At 41.1% G+C, this 21048-nt stretch overlaps 1 protein-coding gene across 14 annotated transcripts in view; it reads left to right on the top strand.

Moving 5' to 3' along the window:
• Positions 1 to 21048, top strand: part of CAMSAP1 (calmodulin regulated spectrin associated protein 1) — a 99419-nt gene that overhangs the window by 28915 nt on the left and 49456 nt on the right. For 8 of the 14 annotated variants that reach the window (XM_078331368.1, XM_035262609.3, XM_035262594.3 and 5 more), the window contains one exon: positions 19017 to 19097. The exons of 2 other annotated variants lie outside the window; for them this stretch is intronic. In XM_078331368.1, coding sequence (XP_078187494.1) covers positions 19017 to 19097 — 81 coding nt within the window. Of the gene's footprint in view, positions 1 to 19016; positions 19098 to 20196; positions 20230 to 21048 lie in introns of all 14 variants that reach the window. 4 more of the 14 variants (XM_035262617.3, XM_035262583.3, XM_017977352.4 and 1 more) reach the window with 1 other exon arrangement.

Below are 21048 nucleotides of genomic sequence, written 5' to 3'. Positions count from 1 at the left end.
TTTCTTTTTATTTTCATCGTATGCACACCTGTATGCTTAAAAAAAAAAGGAAAAAAATGGCATCTTCCCAAATGCTATTTTCTCCTTTTACATTTAGAAGCTCATAGTATAATTTTTAGTATAGTATATGTAAATAATGTTTATTTTTAGTAGTGTCTGCTTATTTATAGTGTTACCTTGCTAGAGCCTTTGGTTAGTAAGCATACTGATTTGCAAAAAGGTGTTTAAGTTTGTGCATTAATGCAGCAAAGGAACTAGGAGATTGTGTGACTCTGTGTGAGGCTGTATTGGTGGACCTGAATAAGAAGCTTACACAGGATAGCTCTTTGGAGTTATTGATGTTCTAGCTTGCACACTTAGAGTCAGGCTGGTGCTCCATCTGCTGGCTCCCTGGAAGGCCCCTCCATCACTGTGACAAGCGGGTCTTTGTCAGGAGTTGGCAGAGTTTTGTGCTTTGACTTTTTCTAAGACAGTTGCCCAGCTCTTTAGCTGTTTTCCTATCCAGGCTCGGGGTTGGGGAACTGGGCGGATGGGCAGACTCTGTATCTTTCCTTACCCTGCGTCCAGGTAGGGTCAGAAAGCCACAGGGTTTTCTAGGGCTCACTGGAGCCTCCGGGCCCTACTTCAGACTTGGGGTGCCAGCCAGTGCCATCTCTGCCCTACTCTACCTGTCCAGGAGGACACCTCCCTGTGGTGAGCGCCGTGTCTCACTCGCCCCTGGCTCTCATCTGACAGCACGCACGTGGGAACTGCTTGCAAGAATTCTGTGAAAAATGGTGTTCAGGACTAGTGCTTGTTTCCACAGGAGCCTGAGCATTCCTGTAATCCTAGCAGAAGCTTCCTGTGATCAGAAGTCAAATTTTAGCTTTTATTTAGTATCTTCTGTTGATTTTTCCTCAGTTACCCATCATCTCATCTGTGAAAATGGTTCATATTCTCTGATAGTTTTTCTTTATTCATATGTGTTAAATAGGCCTGCAACTTGTCAGCCACATTTCTGCTTGGTACGAGTTTCTGCCCAATGGTCAGATACTCGATGGCAGCTGTTCCCGTGACTGCCTGTGGCCCCTCTGGGGTCTCGGTGTTGTTGGAGGTCAGGTGGTCTCTCAGTCTATGCAGTGGCCTCTGTCCAGCTGCGATGATTCCCTTCAGACCACATCCCTGTGAGGGGAGGTTGTTCATAGTTAAGGACTTTTTTTTGTTTGCTTCTTTTCTTTTTTCGCCTAATCTGATTCTAAAGATTGTAATATTTTCCTTTCTATTAGTCTGTGTAGGTGTCTTTTCCCATGTCTTCCCTATCTTGGTCATTATTAAAAATTACTTGCCGATTTGAAAGGTGAAAATAGTGTCTTTTTCTATGGTAAAGACATAGAAAAACTTAATTCTTGGTAGAGTTGCAGTGTAGAAGATAGAGCATCTGTATGACTCTTTACCCTCTTTCTCTGGTGAATCATTGTTATCTTTGCCAGTATTTCTTTGGGCAGGAGGGTATGTTTTTTTTTCCCCTGCTTGAATCCACTTCTCATATTTGCTGTGCATTTATAAATGATTTCCCAAGCTGCTGTTGGCCTGTGTGTGTGTGGACTCGGCAGATAAATAGAAGGTGGCCTCCTTGTAGCCCAGAGGCATCATTTTGCTATTCTCGTTTCTACCTCCATATTTTAAATAAATACACTGTTTCTGGCTCCTGACTCGTTGGTTGTAGACACAATTTACTGACTTAGGATTGTGACAGATGGAGTTCCCATGGCCCTCTGCTCCCCATCCTCCTCATTTCCCCGTGGTTGCATGGACAGCTTTGGGCACATTCTTGATCAGACTTGATGCTCCTGTGGTCAGGCTTCCATTTTCACAGTTCACGTTCCTTTCTTTGTACCATGCTTTTGTTTTTCCTGGAGTTAATACTTGCATTAGTTTTCATGATCCTTTTTCTCCTGCGTTATTTGTATTTGTATTCAGTGTTTTCCATGTTTTACTGTTTTCCTGGCATTTCCGTATGAATTTAAGTTCCTTACGTTAGTGGTTTCTCCTTATGTGACCTTCTCCCGGAGTGAGTCCTTGATGCGGGATACGATGCCAACTGAATGCTTCCAAAGCACCTTTTGGTTGGTGTGAATGGTCGGATGTGTAGGAAGCTTGAGCTCCCTTAGCAGCCCCTCTCACCCGTGTTGCGTTTCTCAGCCCTCTCCAGTGTGGGTTTTCAGATGCTTCACTGGCTTTGAGCTGTGCCCCAAAGCTTTTGCTATACAGGTGAGTTTTCTCCCCACTGGAAATTAATAAGCTTTGGGCTCTTGGTATGATTTACATAAGGGTAAGTTTTTTTCTCCGGCATCAATTCTTTGATACATAAGGTCTGAATTCTCTTTGGGCATGCGTACCATGTTTCCAAGATGCCTGCTGTGCAGGTGCATTTGAGGGCAGATTTTAGCTTTTCACACCCGCATCTGGGTCCCTCCCTCCTTGGGTTTGGCTCTGTGTCGTCCCATGCAGCAGGTGTGTGGGGGAATGGCCACGTCCTGAGTTCCTCCTCCTCTGTGGCATCGTGCTGGGACTCTGGCCTGCCCCTGCCTGTATGGTTGCTGCCCCGGCCATCTGTGTGTCTGCCTCCTGGACTTTCTTCCCTTCACCTCTGCTCTAGGCCGCTCACCCGCCGCCTCTGTGTCTGAGGAAAGGCTGGCGCTGTGCATTTCCAAGACCATTTCTGAGACAACTTCTGCAGGAGCCTTCCTCCACCTTGCGTTGGTGATCGCGTAGCTAGATGGAAGCACTTTCCCCAGCCTAGAGGGGTTGCCTAGCTCTCTTCTCTCTTCCAGGCTGAAGAATCTGCTGGCATGCGGGTTCCCCATCCTGCGTGTGACCCAGATGATCTCACTCAGGTTCTCCTCCTTCCTGGGTCCTCTGAAGTTTCACCATGAACCACCTTGCTGGGGCTCTTTTTATTTTTTATTGATGCCCAGCCAGTGGTTGTTGTCTTTTTCTTTTGGAGACAGTCTCATTCTGTGGCCCAGACTGGAATGCAGTTGTGTCCTTGAGGCTCACTGCAGCCTGACCTCCCAGGCTCAAGCGATTCTCCCATGCCAGCCTTCTGAGTAGCTGGGACTACATGCATGCACCACCATGCCTAGTTGATTAAAAAAAATTTATTCGTAGAGATGGGATCTTGCCACATTTTCTAGACTAGTTTTGAACTACTGGGCTCAAGCCATTCTCCTGCCTTGGCCTCCCAGAATGGTGAGATTACAGGTGTGAGCCACCGCTCCTGGCATGTTTTTGTCTTTTCTACCGAGATATATTTTATATGAAGTCAGTGGATCTTTTTCCTTGAGTTTTGATAAGCAGTCATTTGTTTAGCATTTACCACAATCAAGGTAATGTTTCCATCTCCCTAAGAAAGGTCTTTCATGATCCTTTTCAGTTAATCTTCACTCATTGGCTTTCTTCAATGCGGATTAGTTTTGCTTTTTTTTTTTTTTCCAGGTTTTGATAAAAGTAAAGTTGTGTGGTATGTGCTCTTCCTCAGTTTGGCTTCTTCCAGTGAAGAGTGTTTTTGAGATTGACCCATGACATTGCATCTATCAGAAGTTCTGTTGGTGCTTGGTAGAGTTCCATTGTATGAATATAGCATTATTTGTTTCTCTCTCCATCTGTTGATGGACATTTGAGTTGTTTTCAGTTTTTGCCTATTTTGAATAAAGCTACTAGGGACATTTGTGTACAGATATATTTTTCTTTTCTTTTCTTTTTTTTTAAAGATAGTCTCACTGTGTCACTGAGAGGGTAGTGGTGTGGTCTCAACTCACTGCAGCCTTTGCTTCCGGGGTTCAAGCGATTCTCCTGCCTCAGCCTTCCGAGTAGCTGAGATTACAGATGCCGGCCACCATGCCTGGCTGATTTTTATATTTTTAGTAGAGAAGGGATTTCACCATGTTGGCCAGGGTAGTCTTGAACTCCTGACCTCAGATGATCCACCCATCTCAGCTTCCCAAAGTGCTGGGATTACAGGGGTGAGCTACCACACCTGGCCGTAGTTTTATTTCTTGTAAAATGTAGAAATAGAATGTAGAAGTTGAATTTCTTATAAAATGTAGAAGTAGAACTGCTGGGTCATGTGCTAAGTTTATATAACTTAATATAAGTCTGTGTAAGTTCAGTCTTTAGAATAAACTGCCAAAATGTTTTCCAATGAGTGTACCATTTAGAACTCCCACTAGCAAGATAGAATTCCAGTTGCTCTGTACTTTTGTCAACACTTGTTATAGTCCTTCTTTTTGCTTTAGCTATTTGAGTGGATGTGTAACTGTTTCTCATTGTTGTTTTAATGCGTGTTTTCCTAATGGGTAAAGATGCTTGTCTATATCCTTTTGTGAGGCTCTTTTTCAGATGTTTTGCCCAATTTTTAATTGTGTTGTCTTACCAAGTTACAAGAGTTTTTAGAAACAGATTTTGGAATCAAGTGCCTTGTCAGATGTGTATACGTGAAGATCTTCTCCCAGGTTGGCCACCTCTTTATTTTCTTAACAGTGTCTGTCAAAAAGCAAAGTTTGGCTGGGTGCAGTGGCTCATGCCTATAATCACAGCACTTTGGGAGGCCAAGGGCAGGCAGATCACCTGAGATCAGGAATTCAAGACCAGCCTGGCCAAAAGTGGTGAAACCCGTCTCTACTAAAAATACAAAAATCAGCCAGGCATGGTGGTAGGCGCCTGTAATCTCAGCTACTCAGGAGGCTGAGGCAGGAGAATCACTTGAACCTGGGAAGTGGAGGTTGCAGTGAGCTGAGATCACACCACTGCACTTCAGTCTGGGTGACAGCGGAAGACTATGTTTCAAAAAAAAGCAAAGGCTTTTAAAGTTTACTTTGTGGCTCCGTTTATCACTGTTTCCTTTTATGGTTTGTCCTTTTGTGTCTTAGGAAGAAATCTTGACCTACTCCGAGGTTGTGAGGAGTTTCTCCTGTGTTTTCTTCTGGAAGTTTTATTATTTTAGCTGTTATATTTGCCTCTGTGACCCACTTGGAGTTCATTTTTATGAATGATGTGAGGGAAGGGTGGCGGTTCATTTTTTTCTTCATATAGGTAGCAGTTCTGAAGCCATTTATGGAAGAGCCTTTCCTGATTGAATTACTTTGACAGCTTTGTTGAAAATCAGTATATGTGAGTCTGTTTCTGGATTCTGTTCTGTTCCACTGATTTTTGTGTCTGGTTTATAGGAATACTTGAAATTCGACAATGTTAAGTCTTCCAGCCATATCCTTTGTATTAAAAAATAATTGTTTTCTTCTGGGCGTGATGACTCATGCCTGTAATTCCAGCACTTTGGGAGGCCTAGGCAGGTGGGTCACTTGAGGTCAGGTGTTGGAGACCAGCCTGCCCAACATGGTGAAACCTCATCTCTACTTAAAATACAAAAAATTAGATAGGCGTGGTGGTGCATGCCTATGATCCCAGCTACTTGGGAGGCTGAGACAGGAGAATCACTTGAACCTGGGAAGCGGAGGTTGCAGTGAGCCGAGATCATGCCACTGTACTCCAGCCTGGGAGACAAGAGTGAAACTCCATTTTGGAAAAAATAAAGAAGTTTTCACTATTGTAGGTCCTTTGCATGCCTACTCTGAATTTTAGAATCGGTTTGTCAGTTTCTTTAAGAACACTTACTGGGATTTTGATTGGGAATGTATTGAAGCTAGATGAATTTAGGGAGAATTAATATTGCATATGCCAGCCCACAGACATGCTATATCTCTTTATTTTGTGTAGACTTAACAGCTTCACAGCTTTTCTCAGCCATGTTTTATAGTTTTTCGGGGTTAGGTTTTATATATAGTTTAACTTTATTCTGTATCTTTTATGTTTTGGATTCTATTTTAAATGATGTTCTTCTAATTTTGTTTTCCAATTACTAGTCTGTAGAAATGTAATTAATAATTTGTATATTGACTTTATATTTTGTGACCTTGCTAAACTTATTTATTCTGGTGGCATTTTGAGGAAATTCCTTAAGATTTTCTGTATAGAAGATCATGTTGTCTGTGTATAAAGTCATTTGTATTACTATTTAATATGTATGCTCTTTTTAAATTATAATTTTTTTGGGGGTTATTGCACTGTTAGGACCTCTGGTAGAATATTGAATAGAATTGGTGAAGGAAGGCATTTTTGCTTATACTTAATCTTAGGGAATACACATTTACTGTTTTAACCATTGAAATAATGAATGTTGGTTGTAAACTTTTTTCATAGATGCCCTTTATTAGGAGTTCTGTGCCCCTGTGCCCCACCCCCCTTTTTTGGAGACAGGGTCTCACCCTGTGGACCAGGCTGGAGCACAGTGTACCATCATTGCTCACTGTAGCTTAGTCCTCCTGGGCCCAAGCAATCCTCCTGCCTCTGCCTCCTGAGTAGCTAGGACTACAGGCACACACCACCATGCATAGCTAATTTTTTAAAAAAATTTTGTAATTTTTGTAGAGGGATTTTGCCATGTTGCCCAGGCTGGTCTTGAACTCCTGAGCTCGAAGGATCCACCTGCTTCAGCCTCTGTCACCTGGCCAGGAGTTCCCTTCTATTCTAAGTTTGCTTAGGGTATTTTTTTCATGAATACATATTGAATTTTGTCAGGTGCTTTTTCTGTATTTATTGAGATGATTATATGGCTTTCTTTTTTAGTCTGTTGATACAATGAATTAAGTTAATTGATTTTTCAAATGTTGAACCAGCCCTTCCATTCCCAGGACAAATAGAAGTTGGTTGTGTTTATTATTTGTTTTATATATTGATGGATTTGATTTGCTGATATATTGTTGATGATTTTTGTGTCAATGTTCTTGGCAGATATTGGTCAGTAGTTTTTTTTTTTCTTATAATGTATTTATGTTGTTTTGGTGTCATGGTAATGTTGGGCTCAAAAAGTGAGTTGGGAAGTATTAATAAGGTAAAAGGAAATTAATATTAAATTCTCTGATAAAGCAATACGGGACTGGAGTTTTCTTAGAAGATTTTAATTATGAATTTAATTTCTTTAATATACATATAATAAATTTTCCATTTAGCATTGTGTCAGCTTTGGTAATTTATGACTTTCAAGGGATTTGTCAATTTTAAGTAATTGAATGTATTGGCATAAGGTTTGTATTTCTTTATTTTCCTTTTAATATATCTCCTGTGATCTGTAGTGATAATGTCCTGTTTGTTTCCTGATGTTGGCAGTTTCTATTTTTCTTTCCCTTGATTAGTCTGATTTACCAACTTTATTTATCTTTTTTTTTTTTTTTTTTTGAAAGAAAGAAAGAGAAAGCAGGGGGGAGAGAACGAGTCTTGCTCTATTGCCCAGGTTGGAATGCAGTCTAAAAATAGATATTAAAAACCTCTTTTATGCCGATAATTGTGATTGACAGCGGAGACAGGTAGGAATAAGGGAAGAAAATAACAAATAAACAGCCAACCAATATTTCATTTAAGTCTGTGAAATGCTATGCAAATACTGAAGAGTGATTTACTTCCAATTATGTGGTCACTTTCAAAATAGGTGTAATGTGATAACTGAGAAAAATGTATGTTCTGTGGACCTGGGGTGAAGAATTCTATAATATTCACTGAGTTTACTTGTTCTAGGTCTGAGTTAAAATCATAGATGTCCCTGTTAATTTTCTATCTCGTTGATCCGTCAAATATCAACAATGTGGTGTCAAAGTCTTCCGCTATTATTGTGCGGGAGTTCAAATCTCTTTATAAGTTATTAAGAACTTGTCTTATGTATCTGGGTGTTCCTATATTGGGTGCATACATATTTATGATCATTGACTCCTGTTGTTGCATTGATCCTTTTACCATTATGTAATGTCTTTGTTTGTTTCTTTTTTTTTGTTGTTGTTGTATAGTTTTAGTCTCTTTTAATCTAGAACAGTCCTTGTTTTTATTACATTGATATTTTCGAACAGTTCAGGAGATTCTTCTTTTTTTATTTTTTTAGAGAGAAAAAGAAAAAGAAGGGGAAAAAAGAAAAAGAGGGAAAAAGGAATATTACTTCATTCCTAAAATGGGTTTCAATAATGGCCGATCAATATTTTGAGTGTTTAAAGTGGTTAATGCATATTTTATGTGTTTAAAATGGAGACCTCTATTGTGTTTATTTGTTCTGGCTCTGAGTTCAAGTCCTGGATATCGTTATCAATTTGTTGTCGCGTTGAATCTAAATCTCATTATGTGTCTTATGTATCTGGGTGTTAAGATCTCTTATTGTTACATTAATCCTTTTACCCTTGCATCCTTGTAGCTTTGAAATCTATTAAGTGTGAGAATTGCAACTCCTGCTTTTTATTTATTTATTTTTGCTCTCCATTTGGTTGGTGAGTTTTTTTCCTTCCCCTTGTTTTGAGTCTTTGTATATCTTCAGATATATCGTTAGATTTTGTGGATAATGTATATTTTGTGTGTTTAAAATGGAGAGCTCTATTGAGTTTATTTGTTCTGGATCTTAGTTCCAGTCCCGGGTATCGTTATCAATTTGTTGTCTCGTTGAATCTAAATCTCATTATGGGTCTTATGTATCTGGGTGTTAAGATCTCTTATTATTACATTATTCCTTTTACCCTTGTATCCTTGTAGCTTTGAAATCTATTTTGTCAAATGTGAAAATTGCAACTCCTGCTTCTTATTTATTTATTTTTGCTCTCCATTTGGTTGGTACGTTTTTTTTTTTTTTTTTTTTCCAACCCTTTATTTTGAGTCTATGTATATCTTTGGATATACCGTTAGATTTTGTCTGTATCTTTTGATTGGGAGATTTGGTCGATTTAAATTTAGGGTTGCTGCCATTTGTTATTAACTGGCTATTTTGTCCTTTCGTTGATAAAAATTCTTCTTTATGTTAATGCTCTTTACTTTTTGGTGTATTTTTAGAAAGGGTCATACTGGTTGTTCCTTTCTGTGTATAATGCTTCTTTTAGAAGTTCTTGTAAAGCAGGCCTGGTGGTAATAAAATCTCTGAGTACTTGCTTGTTCCTAAAAGATTTTATTTTTCCTTCAGATGTAAAGCTTAAATTGGCAGGATATGAAATTCTGGGCTGAAAGTTCTGTTGATTAAGTATATTGAATATTGGCCCCCACTCTCTTCTAGCTTGTAGGGTTTCCGTTGAGAGATCTGCTGTAAGCCTAATAGGCTTACCTTTATGGGTGACTTGATCTTTCTCTCTGGCTGCCCTTAATATTTTCTCCTTTGTTTCGATCTTGGTGAATCTAATGATTATGTGCCTTGGGGTTGGTCTTCTTGAGGAATATCTTCGTGGTGTTCTCTGTATTGCCTGGGGTTGAATAGTGCCCTGCTTTGCTAAATTAGGAAAATTTTCCTGGATAATGTCCTGGAGAGTATTTTCCAGCTTGACTTCATTCTCTCCGTCACATTCAGGTACACCAATCAAGCGTATATTAGGTCTTTTCACATAGTCCCATATTTCTTGGAGACTTTGCTCATTCCTTTTTATCCTTTTTTCTCTATTCTTGTCTTGTCGTTTTGTTTCATTAAGTTGGTCTTCTACCTCTGATACCCTTTCTTCTGCTTGATCCATTCGGCTGTTTAAGCTTGTACATATTTCACTAAGTTCTCGTGTTGTATTTTTCAACTCCATAAGTTCATTTGTATTCCTCTCTATATTGTCTATTCTTTTCAACATTTCATCTAACCTTTTTTCCAAGTTCTTAGTTTCTTTACATTGGGTTAGAACAAGTTCCTTTAACTCCCAGAAGTTTCTTATCATCCACCTTTTAAAGCCTACTTCAGATAATGGAACACAGTCCTTTTCCATCAGGGCTTGTTCCATTACTGATGAGTCCTCTTCCATCAGGGCTTGTTCGGTTGCTGATGAGTCCTTTTCCATCAGGGCTTGTTCGGTTGCTGATGGGTTCTGATTTTGAGTATACTCGGCCTTCTTAGGCTGTTTTTTTCCCTTCATTGTAGATGAACCGCCTTTCTAATTAGTTTTCTGAGTCGACGTCCGACTTACTGATTCCCAGTGCTGGGATCCGAGCAACCCACTGTGGCAGCCTAAATAGCGATAAGACTGATGGTGCTCTTCTGCCCGGGAATCTCTGGTCTGGCTTCCCTCTTGAGTCCGCAACAAGCGGCTCTGACTTCCTGGAGCTCCAAACTCCGGTCAGTAGGGGAAGCAGTCCCGTTGGCTCTGCAGGAAGAGCTGCTGTGCCGAGACGCCGGCAAAACCGCTGCGGCGGCCACAAGAGTCGCGCTGGCGACCCGTGGGGCTCCTCCACTGGGAATCGGCTGATCGGTGAGTGATGAAAATTCGTCTAATGATGTGGTGTCGTCTCGTTCTCTGAGCTTTCACTGGGAGCTACAATCCTGAGCTGTTAGTGGTCGGCCATCTTGGATTGATCTCTGTATCTTTTAGTCTTTGTTACTATTAAAGTCTATTTTGTCAGAGATGAGAAAGTTACAACTCCCGTTTTTTTTTTTTCCCTCTCCATTTGATTGATAAGTAGTCTTCCACCAACCCTTTGTTTTGAGTCTTTGTGTGTCTTTGCTTATAAGATGGATCTGGATACAGCATACTGATGGGTTTTGACTTTTTATTCAATTTGCCTGTCTGTGTCTTTGATTGGGGCATTTAATCCATTTAAATTTAGGATTAATATTGATATTTGTGAGTTTAATATTGTTGTTTAATGCTGGCTAGCTATTGTGCCCATTAGTTGATATAGATTCTTCATTATGGAGATGCTCTTTACCTTTTGGTAAGTTTTTGGGATGACTGATACTGGTTGTTCCTTTCTGTGTATAGTGCTTCTTTCAGAAGCTCCTGCAAAGCAGGCCTGGTGGTGATGAAATCTCTTACTGCTTGTTTGTGAAAAATTTCATTTTTCCTTCATTTATGAAGCTTAGTTAGGCTGGATATGAGATTCTGGGTTGAAAATTCTTTTCTTTGAGGATATTGAATATTGACCCCCACTCTCTTCTAGTTTGTAGGGTCTCTGCTGAGAGATCTGCTGTGAGTCTGATAGGCTTCCCTTTATGGATAAACAGACCTTTCTCTCTAGCTGCTCTTAGAATTTTCTCCTTCATGTTAACCCTGGTGAATCTAACGTTTATGTGTCTTGGGGTTGCTCTACTTGAGGAATATCTCTGTGGTGTTCTCTGTATTACCTGGGTTGAGTATTGTCCTGCCTTACTAGGTTAGGAAAGTTTTCCTGAATAATATCCTGAAGAATATTTTCCAGCTTGGATTCATTCTCTCCATGACATTCAGGTACACCTATCAAATGTAAATTAGGTCTTTTCACATAGTCCCATGTTTCTTGGAGACTTTGCTCATTTCTTGTTACTCTTTCTTCTCTAATCTTGTCTTCTTGTTTCATGTCATTAAGTTGGTCTTCGACCTCTGATATCCTTTCTTCTGCTTGATCAATTCGACTGTTAAAACCTGTGCATACTTTGCGGCGTTCTCGTACTGTATTCTTCAGATCCATTAATTTGCTTATATTCCTCTCTAAATTGTCTATTCTCATTAGGATTTCGTCAAACCCTTTTTCAAGGCTCTTAGTTTCTTTATGTTGGGCTAGAACATGTTCTTTTAACTCATAGAAGTTTCTTATTATCCACTTTCTGAAGCCTAATTCTGTTAATGGAACACACTCATTCTCCGTCAGGCCTTGTTCCCTTGTTGATGAGGAACTGTGATCCCCTGTAGAGGGAGAGGCTTTCTGATTTTGGGTATTCTCAGCCTTTTTACGCTGGTTTCTTCCCATCATTGTAAATTTATCCACCTGCCATCTTTGTAATTACCGACTTTCAAATTAGGTCTCTGAGTGGACGTCCAACTTGTTGATTCCCAGCGCCGGAATCTGTGCAACCCACTGTGCCAGCTAAAACAGTTGCATTAAGATTCATGGTGCTTTTCTGCCCAGGAATCTCTGGTCTGACTTCCTTCTTGAGTCCCTTTTTCAATAAGCTGAATAGGTGACTCTGCCTTCCCGGAGCTCCAAATGACCAAAAGGGGACCCAGTCCCGTTTACTCTGCACCAAGAACCGCCGGGCTGGCCAGAAGAGTCGCGCTGGCTACCCGTGGGACTCTTCCGCTGAGAATCTCCTGGTCCGTGAGGAACAAAAATTCGTCTGAAAGTGTGGCATCCTCTCATTCTTTGTGCTTTCACTGGGAGCTACAATCCTGAGCTGCTAGTCATCAGCCATCTTGGATCTCTCTCCCAACTTTATTAACCTTCTAAAAAATCTGCTTTTAGTTTTTATTTTCTCTATTACTTAATTTCCTTTTACCTTTATTATTATTTCATATTTATTTTGGGCTTAATTTGTTCTCCTTATCTAGTTTTTTAAGGGGGGGAGTTAGTAATTGAAGCCTTTTTTCATTTTTAACACAGGCATTTAAAGCTGTGGATTTCTCGCTAAGCAACACTTTAGCTGTGTGTTATATGTTTTTGTAGGCATGTTTTTAATGATTCGCTTTAAAATATTTTGTTTCCCCTGGGGATTCTTGTTTTATCACTTTGTTATCTAGAAGTCAGATGTTTAATTTCTAAATACTTAAAGAGAGGTTCTAGATAGCTTTTTGTGTTGTGATTTCTGGTTTAATTCTGTTGCCAGGGAATATACTCTGTGTGATTTTCATCCTTCTAAGTTCATTGGGACTTAGGGTCTGCCATGTACCTTACATTGCAGAATGTTTAATATACATTTGAAAAGAATATGTATTCTGGCCAGGCATGATGGCTCATGCCTGTAATCCCAGCACTTTGGGAGGCTGAGGCAGGTAGATCACAAGGTCAGAAGTTCAAGACCAGCCTGGCCAAGATGGTGAAACTCTGTCTCTACTAAAAATACAAAAAAAATTAGCCAGGCATGGTGGCAATCACTTGTAATCCCAGCTATCTGGTAGGCTAAGGCAGAGAATTGCTTGAACTTGGGAGGCAGAGGTTGTAGTGAACCGAGATTGCACCACTGCACTCCAGCCTGGGCAACAGAGCTAGACTCTGTCTCAAAAAAAAAAGAATGTGTATTCTGCTGTTTGAAGGCAGAGTGTTTTCAGTGTTGGTTCAGATTGATTGGTGGTGGTGTTTGTGTCTCCTTCCTTCAATGTTTTCCTGTCTTTGGTCCTATTAGTAGGTTGATCTGAAAAGAGGGTGGAAGTCCTGAGCTGTATGCTTGTAACCCACCTTTGGGTTCTGTCAGTTTTTGCTCTGTGTATTTTCAGTCTGTTATGTTTACACATATCCAGGTTTTGGATATTAATTGATGAATTAACCCTCCTATCATTATGAGATGTTTTTCTCTCTTTATCGCTAGTGATAGTCCTTGCCCCAAAAGTCTACTTCCTTTAATGTGGATATGTCTGTTCACGACTGCTTGTGGATAGTGGCTGCATGGTGAATCTGTTTCATTCCTTTCACTTTTAACCTCTTGTTGTCTTTCTCTTTAAAGTGAATTTCTTGTAGATGCCCTATAGTTGCTCTTGCTTTTTTATTCGTCTGACAGTCTCTGCCTGATTGTTGGAGTATTTAGACCAATTACATTTAATGTGATTATCCCTAAGGCTTGGTTTTACCATCTAGTTTGTTTCTGTTTATCTCTTTTCTTTTTTTTTTTCCTCTTTTAAGGTTTATTTTGGATATTTTCTAGTACTCCCTTTTACTCTCCGGCATTTTATAGGGGGTTGCTTTAGGGTTACTGTCTGCATCTTTAAACCGTCACAGGCTGCCTGCAAGTCAGAGTGATGCACAGATAGCAGAAGACACACCTTTTCCTGACTGACCTTTGTGTCACTGTTGTCATTCATTTTACTGCAACCCCAGCTGTGCTGTTTTGGCTTTCCTTTATCATTTAGAGTATTTAAAAATTGGGGAGAAATGCCAGATATAGGTGATGGGGAAGAAGGCAGCAAACCACGTTGCCATGTGTGTACCTATGCAGCAATCTTGCATGTTCTTCACATGTACCCCAAAACCTAAAATGCAATTTTATATATATATATTTATATTTAAAAATTGCGAACAAAAGTCATTAATATTTTTCCACATAATTTTTATTTTTGTTCTGAATTCCTTTGCATACATCAAGAGTTTTACACATTTTGGTGTCAGGACCTCTTTGTACTCTTAAAAATTGCTGTGGACCTCAGATGACTTACCTTTTTTTTTTGGTAGAGATGGGGTCTTGCTGTGTTGGCTAGGCTGTTCTTCTCAAACACCTGGCCTTAAGCAAGCTTTTTGCCTTGGCCTCCCAAAGTGCTGGGATTGCAGGTGTGAGCCAGTGCATCCTGCCGAACTTCTGAGGAAAATTTTAATCTATCAACGTTTGCAATAAACTTCACTATTGTTAAAGTGTACTAGTCAGTGAATTTTTTTTTTTTTTTTTTAAGAGACAGACTCTGGTCCTAACACCTAGGCTGGAGTGCAGTGGCACGACCTTGGCTTACTGCCACCTCTGCCTCCTGGGTTCAGTTCAAAGGATTCTCCTGCCGTAGCCTCCCGAGTAACTGGGATTACAAGTGTGTGCTACTGTGCCTGGGTAGTTTTAAATTTTTTTGTAGAGACTGGGTTTTGCCATGTTGACCAGGCTTGTCTTGGTACTTGGCCTCAAATAATCCACCTGCCTCAGCCTCCCAAAGTACTGGTATTACAGATGTGAGCCACTGTGTCTAGCCTAGTCAGTGGTTTTTAATATATCCATCAGGATGTTGTATTAGTCTGTTTTCACACTGCTTAACAAACTGCCCAAGACTGGGTAATCTATAAAGAAAAGAGGTTGAATTGACTCAGTTCTACATGACTGGGTATTCCTCAGGAAACTTACAATCATGATGGAAGGGGAAGAGGCACATCTTACATGGCGGCAGGCATGAGAGAGCGAGCAGGAAAAGGGAAAACTGCCTTATAAACCGTCAGATCTCATGAGTCCTCACTCACTATCACGAGAACAACATGGGGAAAACTTCCCCATGGTCTAGTCAACTCGCATCTCATTCCTCCCTCAACATGTGGGTATTATGGGGATTACAGTTTGAGATAAGATTTGAATGGGGACACAGCCAAACCATATCAGCTTAATAGTCATCATAGTCATCATCACTGGCTAATTCCAGAACTTTTTTTTTTTTTTTTTTTTTGAGATGGAGTCTCGCTCTGTTGCCCAGGCTGAAGTACAGTGGTACAGTCTTGGCTCACTGAAGCCTCTGCCTCCCAGGTTCAAGCAGTTCTCCTGCCTCAGCCTCCCAAGTAGCTAGGATTACAGGTGCCTGCTACCATGCCTGGCTAATTATTGTATTTTTAGTAGAGACAGGGTTTCACCATATTGGCCAGGCTGGTCTCGAACACCTGACCTTGTGATCTGCCTTTGGCCTCCCAACAGAACATTTTTATCACTCCAAAAAAACTCTATGTACCTATTAGCAACTGGCCCTAATTCCCTCCTCAGCCCCTGGCAACCACCATCTGCTCTGTATCTGTGTGTTTGCTCAGTCTGGACAGTTTTGATGAATGGTATTATACAGTATGTGATTTTTAGTGCCTGGCGACTTTCATGGAGCATGTTTCCAGGGTTCGTCCATGTTGTAGCAGTGCCAGCGTTTCGTTCCTCTTTATCTCTGAGTAACGTTCCACTGTGTGCTTACACCTCATTTTGTTTGCTCGTGCATTAATTCATGGGCATTTGTGGTGTTTCTGCATCTTGGCTATTGTGGATAATGTTGCTATTCGTGCACAAGTTTCCTGTGTGAACATATGTTTTCATTTTTCTTGGGTGTGTACGTGGGGTAGAATTCCTGGGTCATGTGTTAATTCTGTGTTAGCTTTTTGAGGAACTTCCAGACTGTCCTCCATAGCAGCTGTGCCATTTTACATTCCCTTTAGCTGCATCTGAGGGTTCTAGTTTTCCCCATCCTTGCTAACCATCCTTACTAACATTTGTTATTTTCTGACTTTTTTTTTTGGAGACGGACTCTTGCTCTGTCGTCCAGGCTGGAGTGCAATGGGGCGATCTTGGCTCACTGCAACCTCTGCTTCCTGGGTTCAAGCGATTCTCCTGCCTCGGCCTCTCAAGTAGCTGGAATTACAGGCGACCACCACGCCTGGCTAATTTTTGTAGTTTTAGTAGATATGGAGTTTCACCATGTTTGCCTGACTGGTCTCAAACTCCTGACTTAAAGAAATCCACCTGCCTTGGCCTTCTGAAGTGCTGAGATTACAGGCGTGAGCCACCACACCTGGCCGCCCCCCCTTTTTTTAAAATAGCTATCCAAGAGGATATGAAGTGGCATCTCATTGTGGTTTTGATTTGCATTTCCCTAATGAGCTTCTTTTTATGTGCTCATGGACCATTTATGTGTGTGTGTGTGTGTGTGTGTGTAAATATATATGTATGTGTGTGTGTGTAAATATATATGTATGTGTGTGTGTGTGTGTATATATATATATATTTTTTTTTTGAGACACAGTCTTATTCTGTCACCCAGGCTGGAGTCAGTGGTATGGACAGGCTCACTACAGCCTTGACCTCCTGGGCTCAAGTGATTCTCCTGCCTCAGCCACCCAAGGAGCTGGGACTGCAGGCATTTGCCACCATGCCTGGCTAATTTTTGTATTTTTTTGTAGAGATGAGACTTCATCATGTTGCCCAGGCTGGTCTTGAACTCCTGAGCTCAAGTGATCCACTTGCTTTGACCTCCCAAAGTGCTGGGATTACAAGTGTGAGCCACCGTGCCTGGCTGTATATCTTTGGAGGAATATTTATTCATACCCTTTGCCCATTTAAAAATTGGATTGTCTTTTTTTTGTTCTTTTATAGATTCTGGGTACTAGATCAGTGAGCTTTCATGGACCTTTTACCCACGCAGGGTTTTGCAACTTCATACTTTGGTCATTTGGAGAATTGTTTCACTGAGATATGTTGATCTTCCAAATGTTGTCACATTTCATGATACAGCATCAAAAGTTATATTCATTAATATCACCAATCTCATCAGAAAAACCTTTACATATTAGGAAGTTATCCAGCTTTTGGTGGCAGAAACAAGTTGTCCAAAATTTAAATTTTTTCTGAAATTCAAATTTTACCACTGGAAACAAGTGGGTTATCCTTAAGTGACAGGCATTCATTTAAAAAGACACATCAACACTTCTTTGGTTTTGAGATGATGTCTTAATATGTTTGAAAATGTGAATGACTGGTTTGTTAGTGGTTCAGCTTGTAACTCAGCTGCACAGGTACATGTGCCAAGGTCACTGCTGTCATTTGGTCCACAAGAAAGGTGCTCTGTGCCTGCTGACCTTGTGGTCACAGAACACAAAAGAAGTTGTACTATAGAGTAGAGATTTGATAAAATTATTTTCCATCTGTATTGTTTCCTTCAGCCTAAACAACTTCTTTTAGCATTTTTTACAGGCAATTCTGCTGAAGTCTCTCAGCTTTTGCTTTTCTGAAAAAGACATTATTTTGCTTTCATTTTCCAAAGATATGGCTAGATATAAAATTCTAGATTGACAGAATTTTCTTTCAGATGGAAATACGGCTCCATTCTGTTGTGCTGCTGGGGTGCCTCTGTGGGGTGAGGTGGGACTGGGCTGACAGTTCTTGCTCCAGCTTTTTTAGACACTGACTTTGAGCCGTTGTCTTGCCTGCAGCCTTGTCTCTCTGCTCTGAGGCTGGGAGGCGTCTTGGGGTGTTTGCAGGCCCTGCCTGGCATCTCTTCCCCAGCACTGGAGCTGCACTGGCTCTGTTCTGTGCAGCTTTCCCTTGCCTTGTCCTGTGCATTTTCAGCTTTTAAATTCTGTTTTCCGTGTAATTTTCATAGGGATCAGAGTCACAAGCAGATGTTTGATTTACCATGTTTAGTCTTCTTGATTTTTTTTTGGTAATTTGTAATTATATATTTTTTTGAAATATTTGTTTTATTAAAAATATCAAATTAATTTATATTTTAAGAAGAATGTGTTTTTACACAGTGCTTTTTTAGTGGTTTTGACTTTCCTCCAAAAATATGACTATTTGTTTGATGTTATGTATTGTATTATCATTCATCTTCTTGGTTAGATTTTCCAAAGAACTTTTTTTTTTTAAGAGACAGGGTCTTGCTGTGTTGCCCAGGCTGGTCGCCAGTTTTTGGGCTCAAGTGATCCTCATGCCTCAGCCTTGCAAGTAGCTGGGATTATAGGTATGAGCTGCCACACTCGTCCTTTGCAAAGGACTCTTAATCATGCATACAAAACTTGGTTGTGGATTAAATATCCTTTTTTTCTACCTTCTCACTGATTGAATTTGACATTATCTGTATTGATTTTTTTTTCTTCATCTATTTTTTAGTTTAAAAACACTTTTTTGTTCTACTGATTTGATACGCATGATGGACTCTGCGGTCTGTATCTTTTGATGACGAAGCGTTCAGCTCCGTTCCTTTTCGTTTGGTGGCTTCTACCAGATCCCCTGAAGCACTGCTGTGTGTTTTTCTCCATGAGATTTTATAATTGCAGTTTTGATATTGAGTTAATAATTATAGAAGAGAATACTTCAATTTCTAAGAAGTTGTATTTTTAAGGGGTGTATAGTTAAACTTTTATAATTAAATTTTATTTGGTCTGATTTTGTATGGTCAGGGATTTTTTTTTGTGACCTATTCTGTCACAAGTTAGGCTCTTTAGTGAGGTGTCTCAACCAGACTGTTTTGTAAGTGGCATTTGCTGTTGGTGTTGGAGAAACTTATCTGTTTAACAGTAGTTTGGTGAGTCACCACTACCAAGATGTAGTGACTCCGTCCCGCAGTGGTAGGTGGTGGGGGCACTGCACTGGCATTGGGGTGGGTGTGGGGGTGGCGGCATGTGCTTTCCTGGTGGTGGCAGGCGGACCTTGTGGATCATGTGGAATCCATGTAACTGGCTTAAACAATACCTATGTCTAGGAGTCAGAGGCAAATCAGGTGAAGTGGGGGTCTCTTGGTGATAATTGTGGAGATACGGAGGCCTGTGCAGGACAGCGATTACCTTTTTAATGCCTTTCTCTTCTACTTTAGGTAAATCTTAAAATGAGAGAGATAACAGAGAAAGAAGTTAAATTAAAACAACAATTATTGGAAAGTCCAGCTCATCAAAAGGTAAAGGGTAAATTTAATTCTTCCAGAATGCAATAAGTTAATGTTGGTCCAATTCTAAAGAATTCTGTTCCTACTGTTTGCTTATTCTCTTTTTTTTTACTTACCAAAGAAGCAGCTAGTCTCTTGGATTCACCTGGTAGGCTGATTCTCCACACCTCAGTGAGAGATGACCACGGCAGCCTGTCTCCCATCTCTCCCTGGGAAGGGGTGTTTTGTATTGCACTTTATGGTGGGTGAGGGCATTTTGGGGGAATTAGGAATCTCAGGAATCTCAGGGAATTAGTACATAGGTTCCACCTGGGTGCTAGCTTCCACAAGTCAACAAACAAGGGGAAAGTTGCCTATTGCTAAAGATGTCCTTGAAAAGTCCTTAAATGGCCCATGAGGTGCAGTGTAGCTGGTGGTGTATCTATGTCCCTGTGCCGTGATTCTGGTGGACGGACCCTACATGTCTACTGAAGTGGCATGATGGCTGTGCTGCACCTTCCAGCCATGAGTCATTTTCTTCCTCTGACATTATTTTCTTTTTTGTAAGCACATGTGTGACTGAATTCACTCAGTTCAGTGCACGCAAGATGCAGTCCGACCATCTCTAAGGTCTTACCATTGGAGGGCAGTGTGCCGCCTTCCCCTGATCTGTCTTCTCCCTCCAGCGGCACTGGCCCCTGGCCATGCATTTGTTAGCTGGGTGGGCGGTGAGTCAGGCCACCTGCTATGGCTCCCTCATCTGGATCTTAAGCATTGAGCTTCCTCCCTGTTCCTCAGATGGTCACGTTTAACACATGGATACAGACTAAGCACTGGGCTTCCCTGTGTCGGAGCTGACTTTTGCCTTTGGTACCCAGCCCATACCAAGTTTTCCAAGCATTCTTTGCTACTGCAAAGAATAGTGTTGTGGAGGTGACTCGTGATCTTCCACTTTAATCATCTGCTAATGCACCATGCCTATGGTCACATACACTTGGAAGACTTTGCTTACCAGAGGCTCTCCCACCTCTGCCATGTAAACGCCGTGGGGAAGTGTGTGTTACCTCGTCCACACGTGGACCTGCTCTGCTGATGCTCCTCTCCTGCCTTCCTTTTCTCGCTTCCTGAGCAGTCTCCCTCCAAGTGGTATTGGAAGTTAGTGCCTGTAAGTGAACCTCCAGCCTCCAGCTGCCATCTACAGAGCCATTCTGTCACAGTCACTTGCTTCCATTAAAAATTGCTCGCACCCAAAACTGTTTTTTTGTTTGTTTGTTTAAATGTCCACCTTGGGATTATTTATATAGTACAAGCGTTGGCCGGATTCTGAGCCAAATAGGCCGTATAATATGGCACTTTGGAACTCTACGTTACATTTTGCCCAGTTTCCTAGTTACTTTAAGTGATCAACATGCACATAATGAGAGAGGGCGTTCTCTTTTGTGGCGGATCCAGAGAGACTGAAAAGTGGTCTAGTTGCCCAAGTTACTCTGTATATTTTGTTCCTTCTGATGTTGCCTTGCCTGACTGTGGTATTTAACATGACATCTGTTAGGAGCCATCAGCTGAGTGGTCCAGGTATGCGGATGATACACCTGGTGGGCCGGGGCTGGAGGGCTGCGGAGAGGGGCTCTTACCAATGTTTCAGATTCATCTCTTCTCCTCGGGTGTTGGAGCCACTCCTGCTGCCTTGGCCTGCACGGAGGGGGAAGGGGCATTTTCTTATTCCGAGGCAATGGTCTGAGTTAGATCAGCCTGGCCACAGGCTTTCTGGAGTGAAATGGGAATTTTCACATAGAAAGGTGAAACAGTATTTCGTTTTCCAGACCTAGTTGTGCCCCACCTGGTGGCCCATTCTGGAAGCAGAGCCAGTTTGTTAGCTGGCCCCGGGGGAGAGTTTGTGGCACCAGCGGTGCCTTTCTCCAGAACTTTTAGACACAGAACTTGCAGACGGCTTTATGCATACTTTACTACCTGCCTGCGTCCT

Source organism: Callithrix jacchus, chromosome 1 (genome assembly GCF_049354715.1).
Source record: "Callithrix jacchus isolate 240 chromosome 1, calJac240_pri, whole genome shotgun sequence".
Taxonomy (NCBI): Eukaryota; Metazoa; Chordata; class Mammalia; order Primates; family Cebidae; genus Callithrix; species Callithrix jacchus.
The sequence above is the reverse complement of the archived record's forward strand: the minus strand, read 5'-3'. Positions and strand labels throughout refer to the sequence as shown.